The sequence below is a fragment of the Colossoma macropomum genome, unplaced genomic scaffold, assembly GCF_904425465.1.
Source record: "Colossoma macropomum unplaced genomic scaffold, Colossoma_macropomum, whole genome shotgun sequence".
NCBI classification, from domain to species: domain Eukaryota; kingdom Metazoa; phylum Chordata; class Actinopteri; order Characiformes; family Serrasalmidae; genus Colossoma; species Colossoma macropomum.
Genome location: NW_023494803.1, coordinates 3291733 through 3305700, shown reverse-complemented (window position 1 = coordinate 3305700; position 13968 = coordinate 3291733). Strand labels below are relative to the sequence as shown.

Here is a 13968-nt window from a genome sequence, read left to right as displayed (position 1 = left end):
CATGTACTGTTATAGTTTCATAGTTTCCAAAATTCAACTAATCACCGGGATACTTAAGTTGTAAGGAAAATGCTGCAAATTTTACTTAGACAGTAAAAAAAATGAATAAAACAATATGTTTAAATATTATTTGCTACCTTTTTCTGATCCTGTTTCCTGGCTGTAGACTGCAGCGAGTAACACTGAAATAGGCTGAAGTAACAAAGCGCTTCAGCGTTTATTTTCGGTTCCATGCGCTTAAGATATGAAAGCTACAAAGACGGTAAACTCATATGAACACAGAATGAATCCTTCCTTCATATATTAAGGACAATCAAACACCAGTGAGTTTTAATACAGGTCTTTTTTACTATGGTTCTCTATACCCCACATGTCAAACATGAGTATTTTCATTTTCAATTAATATTAGCCTGTGTGCTCTGACTCTCCTCCCCCAACAACAACCTATGGGACGTCAGTTACACCACAATTCTACACATTTGCACACCAGTCATATTACCAAACACACTAGTTGGGTCGTTCTACAGAAACGTCCATCTTTGTGTCCTTAGGGTTTGCAAATATATTACACTTAAAACATGTTAGGGTTACAATTTATTTATATTATAAAATAAAACAATAAGTTATTTTAACAATTACACCTTCTTGAGCCTCAATTCAGCAATATTGGTTTTTAAATCAATCATATAGAATTCCAGGCACCACAGAAGAGCTCGTCCCCACAGTCATGCGTAAAGGCTGAGGCTATATTTTAAAGAAAAAAACACATTTTTCTGCTATTTTAACTACAATAATCTATACATGACTATGGAATATATAAATTAAATGACATAAAGAAAACAAACACCAAATAAATATTATAAAATATATAATGAAAGTTGTTGCCCCAGGAGTCGAGTCACTGGTGTTACTGCGTAACAAAAAATCTCTTATTTTAAAATAAAAGTCACACTGATGACATCACTCGACTTCCTTTTACCTGTTTTCTGAGGATCTATGAAGAAAAGCACATGGTGAGTCCACTGTGTCTTTCAGTTATCAGAGATTTTCTCATTTAGCTCACGATTTCATACGAAGCTTTTAGCTGAAGTCACTGGTGTGACCGACTTTATTCTGAGGTAATAGTGAAAAAATAGAATACAAATGGATTAAATTACATATTTTAGTGGATGACATGTGGTTTGATGCCCTGTGGCAGCCAGTTTGTAATAGGCATTTTTCATTAAAAATGTCTCTGGTGTTCCCTTTATTATGTGTTACACCAATGAGGATCGGTAACACCAGTGACTCCTATGGTGGACGTTTCTGTAGAATGACCCAGCTGCATTTCAGCAACAGTTCCCCCAACATAAACCCTTAACGTCAACTCAGCAGCTCAGCAGCTCAGAAATTGAGTCCAAGAAAACTTGCAGCAAAGAAAAGATGCCAGCCGTTTAGTTCAAGCACACAGGTAGGTTTAAAACACCTACATCCTGGGGACATTAAAATTTTGCATATTTCAAATATTCATGTAACATTTCAAGGTCTACTACAAGTGCCTGTATTTTGTTGTTGACAATTTGGTGTATTTTGAATAAATAATGGTCAGTTTGGGTTACAGCACAGTGTTAATTAAAAATGAAATAAAAACATATTTTTCTCTGGCCCACAGATTCGTTGAGATTTATTAATATGGCTCTTTTAGTGGTTGAGTTTGACACCCCTGATCTAGACCAAAGGTTTTCAGTCCTGGGGTCCTGGGGTACCACCGCCAAGGGTGGAAAGAGTACTCAACTGATGTGATAACTCACTTTTTTAACTTAGCAACTGTCTCTAAGCAATACTTTCTCTTTTCTTTCAATTTATTTCAATCCCAAAACTGAAGGATAAGACCGTATGAAAGACAGCACTCACAGTTCAATGTCAGAACTATTAACAAGCATATCTGTGTTTGCTCGAACTCTAATTAGCTTATCTTGACAGTAGCTTACATTAGCTAAGGTAACTATCTAACAGGCCCCCACAATAGAATGTATAAGCAAGAAGGTTTGATAAGGAGCAGCCAAACTTAATAAAACACAGTAAAAGAACCCAATAACAGTTTAACTAATACCAGCCAGCTAATTGCATTCTCAGTTTGGAAGCCGAACTGCGTAATATTGAGTTGTTATTCACTTTGTATGGTTATTAAAATAACGATTAAAATAGCTAATGTAAATACAATGTAAGTAATAAACTCAATAAAAATCAGACTTCATTTCTTTCCACTTCTGATCACCGCCCTGCGTAATTCAGTAGCCGTGCAGCAAAAACATTAAAATCTGAGGGGCAGAGGGGCTTCAGGACAGAGTTCAGAAATACTGCACTGAAGTGAGCAACAACTTCGAGCTTCGATTATACCTGTGTTAAACATCCTGAAAGAAATATCTGAATTACAGTCAAAAATAATAGCAGATCAATGAGAAACATAACTGAGAACTGAGAACTGAGAGCAGACAGCCGGCGCTGAGTAAACACTTCCCTCTAGTGTCCTATTAGCACATTGCATATGACATGATACAGTGAAGAGCGCTGCTGCTGATACAGTGGAACGATACAACTTACAGCACAATGATTTCAGAATCGTCGGTTGACCGATATTTCAAACTGATATTTGATGGTGTAGTTCAGCATGGCAGAATGTTTGGAACACTGGGCTACTGCGGTCCAATATCTGCACTTGTAATCCTACAGAAATAAATGTTAGATTTCTCTGTAAGATGAACTTCAGTTTTGGCGAGTTAAAATCTCCTCTGGCCTGAGAAACTTTCTCTCTAACTTCTGTAGTGGTGAGTTAAAATCTCCTCTGGCCTGAGAAACTTTCTCTCTAACTTCTGTAGTGGTGAGTTAAAATCTCCTCTGGCCTGAGAAACTTTCTTTTAGTCTATTAACTTCTGTAGCGGTGAGTTAAAATCTCCTCTGGCCTGAGAAACTTTCTCTCTAACTTCTGTAGTGGTGAGTTAAAATCTCCTCTGGCCTGAGAAACTTTCTCTCTAACTTCTGTAGCGGTGAGTTAAAATCTCCTCTGGCCTGAGAAACTTTCTCTCTAACTTCTGTAGTGGTGAGTTAAAATCTCCTCTGGCCTGAGAAACTTTCTCTCTAACTTCTGTAGTGGTGAGTTAAAATCTCCTCTGGCCTGAGAAACTTTCTCTCTAACTTCTGTAGCGGTGAGTTAAAATCTCCTCTGGCCTGAGAAACTTTCTCTCTAACTTCTGTAGTGGTGAGTTAAAATCTCCTCTGGCCTGAGAAACTTTCTTTAAGTCTATTAACTTCTGTAGTGGTGAGTTAAAATCTCCTCCGGCCTGAGAAACTTTCTCTCTAACTTCTGTAGCGGTGAGTTAAAATCTCCTCTGGCCTGAGAAACTTTCTCTCTAACTTCTGTAGTGGTGAGTTAAAATCTCCTCTGGACTAACACGCTAAGCTCTGTAGCAGTGAATGTTTGTGCGTTTTATCTGCTGTTGATTTTTGTTGTATGTCTGTAATTGAAATTTTAAAGCGATATAAATTAAACGTTTGTCCCAAATTCTACATTTTATATACCTCATAAATGCTCAGGTATCTGCATGGGCAGAACATGAAAACTGTCTATCACTGTTTTATTCTTCAGGGTGGAGCAAAAACAGGGCTATTATTAACAGTCCTGAAAACTGTGAAAAAGTGGAGGGAAAGCGATTGGATGACATCATTCGCAGTGTTTTGTGGGATACGTAGTCCACTCCCTTGTTAAGAAAACAGTCTCGCACCTTTTTGTCCTTTTTTCCTCTGAATCAGTTTTTGCAACGTCACGTTTGCTCTCGTAGCTGGTTGTTTCGGCTGGTTGCTTAAAACTCTTCATATATAAGGATTTTCCTAAATGTCTATGGAGATTGGATACGGAATATTTACTTCTGGGAAGTGGGAAGTCATTGTTTAGCTCTGTTGAGTAACGGCTAGGGAGGAAGGTGCATATAATTAACAGAAACAGAGAGCTGAATAGTTAATGGCAATTAATTGTAAGCTAAAATGTCATAATCGTGACAGGCCTGTTCATATCACTGTACACTGACCAGCCACTTCATTAAGTCCTTGTTTCTGCACTCATTGTCCATTTTATCAGCTCCACTTACTATATAGGTGCACTTTGTAGTTCTACAGTTACAGACTGTAGTCCATCTGTTTCTCTGCATACTTTCCCTGCTGAAAAGACTCATAGAAACCATTAACTGTTTCTGTTGGTTCCTGATGGTTCAGTAATGTGTTTTGGCTTTTTTTAATAGGTTGATATCACAATGTAAAGGATCCGAATGGTCTAGCAGGTGACCACTGACTGATTCTAAATGCATTTGATGGTTTCCTAATGGGATCTAAATATGTCCTGCAGAAAACGAGTGGTCTTTAATGGAAACGATTGGGCCAATTCCCATTCCAGTGGTTTCTAATGGTCCTTTTTCAGAAAGCTTTTTACCCTGTGTTGCAGGACCCTCATAGGACCACCACAGAACAGATATTATCTGAGATGTGGATCAGACACAGCAGTGCTGCTGGAGTTTTTAAACACTGTCCACTCACTGTCCACTCTATTAGACACTCCTACCTTCCTTGTAGATGTAAAGTCAGAGACGATAGCTCATCTGCTGCTGCACAGTTTGTGTTGGTCATCCTCCAGTCCTTCATCAGTGGTCACAGGACGCAGTTAGCTGGACATGTTTGGTTGGTGGACTATTCTCAGTCCAGCAGTGACACTGAGGTGTTTAAAAGCTCCAGTTTTCGACTCTTGGAATCGACTCCGTTGATTCCCGTCACGATGAATCGGAGTCGACTCCATGAGTGCTAGAATCGAACAGACGATTCACTGTCCGACTGAAGCAACAAAGTGCCGCTGACAACGAGTCACGTGGTCATTCCAGGCCCGAAGCAACACTCGGCACAGTTCGACAAGCTTCGGCGCCTCAGCACGGGGCATGTTTAAACAATGCCGACATTGACCGGTCGTCTGGCCGAGTCCGGACCGAAGGGCACAGATAAACAAACAAACTTCACATGACTGCGGTTCTCCTGAGCGAACAGGCCGCTGGGACGCTCGGAAAGCAGCAAAATGGTCGAGAAACTTCTCCCAACCGTTTTCATCGTTTATCTCTCTTCCTGCTACGTCACTGCAACTCCCAGAGAGCCGGGCATCCCCGCCATCGCCAGATACTTCAACACCAAAGGCCGCTACGAAGAGGTCAACCCGTATCTGCTGGACGATATTCTGGCCATAAACAGCTCCGCGGTGAAGCCGCCCGCTCCAACCTGCACCGCCGTCCACTTCACGGCCATCATCAGACACGGCACCAGATTCCCAACCTCTGGAAACATCAGGAAGATCGGCGCATTCGACAACCTTGTCAAGACCGAGGCGAACGGTGACTCGAGTTTCCTGCCAGAACTCAAGGCATGGAAGATGTGGTACAAGGAGGACATGGATGGGCGCCTTGTGGCCAAAGGCAGAGCAGACCACAGGCATCTGGCCCGAAGACTGGTCAAGACGTTCCCCTCTCTCCTGACCAAGGAGAACCTTCAGGGCAGACGGGTCAAGTTCATCACAAGTTCCAAACACAGGTGTGTGAACAGCACCCTCGCCTTCCAACAAGGACTGAAGGAGGAATTCGGTATTGAAGGTAATGTATCCCAGGAGTGGCTACACTCTTAAAAGGGTTGTTCGAGGGTTCTTTAGCAAAGAAGAGCGGTTCTATGTAGAGCTATGAGCTCTCAAGAAACCATTTGCATGCGTAAATCGTTCTTTGCATGGTCAAGTGGCTCTTCAGGTTGATGGAGAATGTGTTGTATACGGTTCTATATTGAACCTTTTTGAAAAGATGGTTCTTCAAGGGTTCTTTAGTGAGGAAAATGGTTGTATATAGAACCATGAACGCTCAAAGAACCGTTTGCATGATTAAAGGGTTCTTTGCATCATGATCGAGTTCTTCAGACTGATGGAGAGTGTGTTTTATATGGTTCTATATAGAACCTTTATGAAAAGGGTTCTGTACAGCACCAAAGAGGGTTTTTCTGTTGTTACAGGCTTGAAATTGTAACAGTAGAGAAACCCATTTGGTGCTATATAGAACCCTTTTCATAAAGGTTCTGTATAGAACCATCTACAGCACATTCTCCATCAATCTGGAGAACCATTTAATGATACAGAGAGCTCATTGAACATGCAAGGGTTCTTTTAGTGTTCATGATTCTATATAGAACTATTTTCTTTACTAAAGAACCATAATTTTTAAGGGTGCACTATGCCAAGCTCGTAACAATAGAAGAACTCTTTTTGGTGCTATAAAGAACCATATAAAACACATTCTCCATCAGTCTGAAGAATGTGAAGAGCATGCAAATGGTTCTTTGACGTTTCAGGTGCCGTATAGAACCATTATCTTTACTAAAAAACCTTGAATAACCATTTTTGCACTCTTAATAAAGATTGGTTCTACATAGGTTCTTTAATAAATGGAATGGTACTATTTAGAGCCAGAAGTTCTATACAGAACCATTTGCATGCTTAAATTGTTGTTTGTATGGTGAAATGGTTCTTCAGATTGATGGAGAATGTGTTGTAAATGGTTCTGTGTTGAACCTTTTTAAAAATGAAAAAGTGTTCTGCTACTGTCACACACTTCTGGTTCTTCAAGAGTTCTTTAGTAAAGAAAATGGCTCTATATAAAGTCATGAACGCTCAGTGAACCGTATGCACGATTAAAGAGTTCTTTGCATCATGAACGAGTTCTTCAGACTGATGGAGAGTGTGTTTTATATGGTTCTATATAGAACCAAACTAAATGGGCTGTAAGATGCTTTACAGACTGGCTGGAACAAAACAACATTAATACTGATCTGTCAAAAATTGACAAAACTGAGCTGAACTTGATATTGTGTCAGTTTTATGGCTCAGTCTGATTTGGTCAGACTCTGAAGATCAGACTACACGTTTGGCGAATGGTATTGGGTTCATTTCTGGCTGATTCCAGGTTGATTAGCTGTTCTTCTGTCACAGCTGCCGACTGAAAAGCTGCTCAGTGGTGATGACAGTTTGGGAATTTAGTGTAGGGAGCTGGAGAACGAACTGCCGGCTGTGCAGCGAGTGGGCGGAGCTCGTTACTCTGACGTAGCAACAAGCTGCTCGTTAAGGAACTATAATTTGGTGAAGGAACTGCGAACATTAAAACATTAAACGCCGCGTTCACGGCCCAGTTTATTCATTTATTACTTTATTTATTTAACTGTTGTATAAAAGCAGTAGAACACTCGAGGAGTGTGTTATCGCCAATAACATCACGGCTGTGATGATCTACGGCGACCAAATCACAGCCGTGATGTTATTTCACGATAACACACTCCCTCTCACGATTTATTGCTTAACTGTTCATCCAGTTGTCGCACATCCCAAGTAAGTTTCTGTGGATATTTAGATGGATCGGCATTCCCTCATCAATGAACGGAAGAAATTTTGATCAAATTTATGCTGTAACCATGTTAAATTGACCAGTATGGTTTAAACACACCGCTAGGCTGAATATGCAGTACGTAACAGGAATGGTATTTTCTCCATGTAATGCAGCTCCACCATATAGTGTTCACTCAGTAACTAGTGGAGTACTGGTGTTATTAGATGATAACAGGATGTTTCTTACGCAGAAGTGTTTACATTTCTGCCTTTGTGTGAACTCTGTACCCGTTTCTGTTTGTGTGCACTAAACATGGCCTTTATGCATCAGTTTCAAAACCATCATGGAAGCCTTCTCTCTCTCTCTCTCTCTCTCTCTCTCTCTATATATATATATATATATATGTATGTATATATATATAAAATGAAGTGAATGTAATTCGTTACTGTACTTAAGTAGTTTTTTGTGTATCTTTACTGATTTTTGGGCCACTTTTTACTTTTACTCCACTACATTATGAGAAATCGTTCCTTTTGGTTTATGTGTGTATAAAAACGTAACATGTCAAAACGAAAGAAGCGCAAAGCAAGAACACCAATCAGGCACAGCGGTCACTTTGTTTTGAGCTTGTTTTGACCTGTTGGACATACCGACCCAGTGCAGCACACGGTTCAACATCAGTGCAGCAGCGTAAAATTTTGGGAGAGTCTATTCAACATAAATGATGAACTAACCTAACTTTGTGTAAATAGACCACAATATAGAAATATGTACACATATGCAGTTGTGACTGACGTGTCTTTTTTCTGAATTTATACAAACACATTTCATTTTATAGTAAATTAGTTTTGGCTGGTTTATGTTTATGAACAGAGACCTACAGATGCAGTTTAGTAAAGGAAACTCATTTGTGAACCTGAGTTTAAAGTTTTTATTAAACTTAAACTTGTAATTAAGTCGCAAATAAATCTTAAACTGAAACTTTGCTTGTTTGTAAAAAGTGATTTCAGAGCCACTCAGTTCTACCTGATAGAAACTGTTTGCCTTCAGTGTTTTGTGCTTATGATCATTTTAATAGACATCAGCGTCACTAATTAATGACTCTATTAAAAGACTGGTTTACCAAGAGAGACACTGGAGTATTTTCACCTAAAATGAGTTAATGAAGCGAGTCTTGTTACAAAAATGATAATAGGACATCAGAGCCATAATTAATCATTTAGTACTTTTACTTGCGATACTTAAGTACATTTGAAGGCAAATACTTCTGTACTTTTACTCAAGTGGAGGTCTAAAGGGAGGAACTTCTACTTTTACTGCAGTAATATTTTACCTTGGGTCTCTCTACTTTAACTCCAGTACATGATTTGTGTACTTCGTCCACCACTGTATATTTCTTTGATGTTTCCCAGGTGAGGATTTGGAGTTCACGGTGAACGATGCCCTAATGCGCTTTTTTGACACATGCGCTCGCCTGGTGGAGACGGTGGAGAAGAACAAAAAGGCCGTGGAGGAGGTCACCCGCTTCAACAGCGGCCCAGAGATGAACAGGGTTCAGGAGAAACTGGCTGACCGGCTGCAGATCCCTTACGTAAATGTTACCATGGGTCAGTGTGATTATTGTCATATTTCCTTCATATTGATTTGTTGTTTAAAGCACAGCTGATACACCATTTTACCAGTTCCACAGATTTTCCACAACCATTTTAATTACTGTCCAGCATGATTTTGGATAGTGATTGGATGTGAAACGGTGCATTGTCCTGAAACGTATTGGCTCAGATTTCTTTACAGTGGTAGTGATTGGAAGCAGGGCTCACAATGTCTGCAGTGTAAACAGAGCCATTTTATTTACTGTCCAAAACAGCCAGTGAACTTACACACATCTTCTGAGTCTTTGTATGTAATGTTAATGATGCTAAAATAACTGTAAATTTGAGAAAATAAGTTTTCTTTGGAGATCATTTTACCTGTTTTTTACCACACCCTACATGTACTACCTCTTTTAGGCGAAAGCTTATCTGAACTATCATAAAACAGTGTCTCAGGTACACATTCATAATGTGATAACAAAGTTACTAGAGAGGCGGAGTCTTTCAGAAGTAAAGATGAGGAGGGGTTCACCACTCTGTGAAAGACTGAACAATCAAATTGTGCAACAGTTCAAGAATAACGTTTCACAACGTAAAATAGCAAAGAACTTCTGCTTTTCATCATCTACGGTACAAAATATCATTAAAAGATTCAGAGAATCTGGAGAAATCTCTGTGTGTAAGGGACAAGGCCAAAAACCAGTATTTGCTGGCTGTGATCTTTGGGCCCTCAGACAGCACTGCATTAAAAACAGACATGATTCTGTAGTGGAAATCACTGCATGAGCTCAGAAACACTTCTGAAAACCACTGTCTGTGAAAACAGTTCATCACTGCATCCACAAATGCAGGTTAAAACTCTAAAACGCAAAGAAGAAACCAGATATAAACAGGATCCAGAAACACTGCCACCTTCTCTGGGCCTGAGCTCATTTAAAATGGACTGAGATGAAGTGGAAAGGTGTCCTGTGGTCAGACAAATCATTTGAAATTCTTTTTGGAAATCATGGACACTGTGTCCTCCGGGCTAAAGACCACTCAGCTAGTTATCAGCGCACAGTTCAAAAACCAGTATTCATGATGGTACAGGGGGGGTGATAAGAGCCTTTATGCTCACACAAGACTTGCAGCTTTGTTTACTGAATGACATTTGATCACGATGCAGCTACAAAGCACAAACTTAACACTGAGAACCGGCGATTTTGGTGAGATGGGCCTTCTTTTGGTAAGGCGGTCAACATAAATTAACTGGAACAGATTTCTTAGACTTGGATTAAGCCTAATCCTGGAGTAGATTTTTCATTCAGTGGAGAATCATTATTCAAAATCTTATGCAGACCAGGACTGGGCTTCATTTTTGTCCTTGAAAGCCTTTAATCAATTACTCAAGTAGTTTTCAATAACATTTTATTCACTCTTACTTGAGTGATCAAAAAATTCTTTATTAATAATTTGACTTGTATTTAAGTGAATTATCATAATCGATAGCAAGAGTCTGGCAGTGGTGCTCCAGGACCAGGATTGAAAACCACAGGTTTAGAGAGCTCTAGCAAAAAAACCCTGTATTAAAGCTCACCTGTGTTTGTTTTCCCTTAATAGATGGAGTGGAGGCAGCTTTCTACCTGTGTGCCTATGAGTTTACCATCCGCGGAGTGACCTCCCCCTGGTGCCAACTGTTTGATGAGTCAGATGCACAGGTACGCAGAGATCGGGGCCTCCAAATCATTGGATGTGCTTGTAGATGAAGTTAATGCTGCTAATGTCGTCTTTTGTATGTTATGTAAAAACAGTGCGTCGCTGAAAGTCTGTATGCTGTACACTCGTGGCCAAAAGTGACAAATTTAAGGAAAAACCTAAATGATGGCCCAATCCCATTTCACCCCTCGCCCCTACCACTTAGCCCTTAGCCCTCTGTTTAGCGCTTTCATATCTAGGGGTAGGGGGTCGCAATTCTTGTTGAGATAGAGGGGTAGGGTGAAGTGTTGGGGCTACATGACCCTCCAAACGGAGGTTTTTCAGAGAATCCAAACAGAGAGTTATGAGAAAAAAAGAAAAACCGGCAAGATGGAGAACAAGAGACCAAAGAAACCCACAAATGTGAGAATTTTCTCTGTTAAAAAATTACGATAATCACTGTTTTATCTTAGTTTAATGTCGTTTCAGTGTATTATGGTCGTTTTCTTCATAACAAGCATAAAAAATCGCTAATAGCATGCTAATGTTTCGGTAGCTAGCTAGCTAACGTTCCCGTTCCACCTTAAATAGTCCAGCAGTTCTAACGCCTGAAGCGCCAGAATGTAACTGCTGCACCATTTAAGGTGGAACGGGAAAATTCAAAGAAGCTGGTGAATATCTGACTTCAGCTTCGGATCACTGAAGAATTAGGGGGGGTGATAATAAATAATTGCCCCCCTCTTTGAAGGCATATGATGCCCTAAATGTAACTAAAGCCCAGCAGTGAGGAGCTGAACTTTACCCTCCTCTGCTGTTACTGCAGACTGGCAGGGTCGCCTACAGAGCAGCACTAGCAGCTGCTAATGAAGTAGTGTTTTTAATTTGAGGGTCCCATTTCATAGGGCAAGATTTCAACCAGTGTCACTCGAAAACAAGGGGTAGCGGTAAAAAGAAGAAATGCGATTGGGCCAAATTGTCTTAATGAGGTGTTGGGCCTCTGCCACTCTGTACTAGAGTGATGAAACACCATTTTTCCCACAGGTATTCCCTCTCTTTGTGTTTTGATGATGCTGGTGGTGAACGCTGTACAACATGTTAGTTCAAAATCTCCAAGTGGATTGAGATATGGTGACTGTGAAGGCCGTAGCATGAGGATTATGTCGTTTTCATACTCAACAAACCATTCAGTGACCCTTCGTCCTTTTGGATGGGGCCATTGTCATCCTAGAAGAGACCAATTCTATCAGCATAGAGATGTTTTGTCACAGGACAAAGTTGATCAGTCAGAATAACTTTGTATTGATTTGCTGCCATTCCGGCAAAATGCCCTTCACAGCATAACAGAGCCACCACACCCCCTTAATACAGGGGTCAAGCATTCAGGACTCTTTGACCACTACATGCCACAGAGCACAGTAGGTTCTTAATTGCTTAACTGTAAAGTGTACACCTGTGTGGAAGCATCTACATTTAGGTTTCTCCACTTCATTATTTATTTATTTTTTTATTTGTCATCTGATTGAAATTGTTCATTTATTGATAATGTTTCATGTCATAAACATATTTACAGAAAAAAACTACATTACAATATACAAAACATACCATGGATTATTGTTGCTTTGATCAAATGTTAGGCTCAAAATCTATTATTTGGCTGAATTTTAGCAGGAAAGCCAACTGAATTGTCTCCTAAAACTTTTAACTGACTTTGTTTAACTGTTTTCAGACATGAATGCTTTTACTTTTGGTATCCATGTCACCAAAACGAATAAGATTTCCATTTTTGTTTAAAATGTTTAATTGTGAGTGTCATGTACTCATAATGCTTATGATTAAGTTGTCATTTAATCTCAAATAGACTTGCTTATGTTGTTTTAAGGTGGTTTTAAGGTGGTCTTAGTGTGAATTAATGTGGTTATGTGTGTCAGGTGGTGGAGTATTCTGGTGATCTGAAACAATATTGGAAGAAAGGTTTCGGCCACGACATCAACAGCAAGGCCAGCTGCATTCTCTTCCACAACCTGTTCAACCGCCTCAATGCTGTAGCCAGTCAGATCAAGTAAGAGCTATAAGACCATTCATGTTTACTTTTATTTTACCGCCAGTGTTTGTTATGGAAGCTTTAATGTTGTTTTCATTTGTTTCCTCAAAATCTCAAGTTATTTATATCATCATAACAAATGTTATTTCAATAAAACAGCATTCGTTTTGCCTAGATATTGACAAACATCACAAGATCCCAAGAAAACAAATAAAAATATCACAGAAAAAATTGTGTCAAAAGAAAACACGGGTATCCATGGGTTTGTTGTTCCAGTAGGATTAAAGAAAACACAAAGTCTATTTCAGCTCTCTCTCTCTCTCTCTCTCTCTCTCTCAGGGCTGGTCAGCCTGTATCTGAGGTGGTCACGGTGCAGATTGGTCATGCTGAAACACTGCTGCCTCTTCTGACCCTGCTGGGCCTCTTTAAGGACAACACCATTCTCACCTCTACCAACTTCGCCTCTCAGCTCGGCCGTGCTTTCCGCTGTGGGCAGATCATGCCCTACGCTGCCAACCTGCTGGTGGCACTGTACGAGTGTCCTGATGGTGTTAGACTGCAAGTGCGGGTGAACGAGAAACCGGTGACCCTACCAGGCCTCGCTGGCCCCTCACCTCTCTATGAAGATGTTAAAAAACAATATCACCAGCTGCTGACAGGTTGTGACCAAGATGTTGTCTGCCAGTTAAACAACTCGCAAGGACAAAATTGATGTGAAGTTGTACATTTGGGCCAAATGACATACACACGTGGACAAAATTTAAAGAAAGAAAAACCCACAGTGGTCACTGAAATAACATGAAACCGACAAAAGTAATAATAAATAAAATTTAACTGATAACTATTGAAAATCAGACATTGCTTTTGAATTGTGGTTCCCTGGAATAATTTTAAAAAACAAACTAATGAAACTGGCCTGGACAAAAATGATGGTACCCCTAGAAAAGATCGCAAATAACTTGACCATAGGGACATGTTAAACTAAGGAGTGTCCTGTAATTTGCATCACAGGTGTCTTCAAACTTGTAATCAGTCAGTCTGCCTGTTTAAAGGGTGAAAAGTAGTCAGTAGCTACGTTTACATGCAGCCTAATAATCCGTTAATAATCCGACTAATAGCTCAATCGGATAGAATACGTCCATGTAAACACCTCAGTCGGAGTTCGATTGAGGCCATTCGGAATACAATTTCTATTTGATTGATCGAGGTGGGCAATCCTGTAAATAATCTGTTAAAT

At 39.9% G+C, this 13968-nt stretch overlaps 1 protein-coding gene across 1 annotated transcript; it reads left to right on the top strand.

Annotated features, from left to right (window-relative positions):
* The first annotated feature begins 4915 nt into the window (after positions 1 to 4915).
* On the top strand, positions 4916 to 13585 carry LOC118823477 (multiple inositol polyphosphate phosphatase 1-like). The gene is made up of 5 exons (XM_036593142.1): positions 4916 to 5657; positions 8837 to 9031; positions 10616 to 10713; positions 12619 to 12749; positions 13071 to 13585. Exons 1-5 carry the CDS (start codon positions 5093 to 5095, stop codon positions 13441 to 13443), a joined length of 1362 nt encoding a protein of 453 aa, XP_036449035.1. The 5' UTR covers positions 4916 to 5092; the 3' UTR covers positions 13444 to 13585.
* Positions 13586 to 13968: the final 383 nt, after the last annotated feature.

Excerpts from the sequence above, each read along its gene's own strand:
- LOC118823477 (XM_036593142.1), top strand. The coding sequence starts at position 5,093 with ATGGTCGAGAAACTTCTCCCAACCGTTTTCATCGTTTATCTCTCTTCC. Across the intron at positions 5,658-8,836 it reads GGAGGAATTCGGTATTGAAG|GTGAGGATTTGGAGTTCACG; the intron begins GTAATGTATCCC and ends GATGTTTCCCAG. Across the intron at positions 12,750-13,070 it reads GCTGTAGCCAGTCAGATCAA|GGCTGGTCAGCCTGTATCTG; the intron begins GTAAGAGCTATA and ends TCTCTCTCTCAG.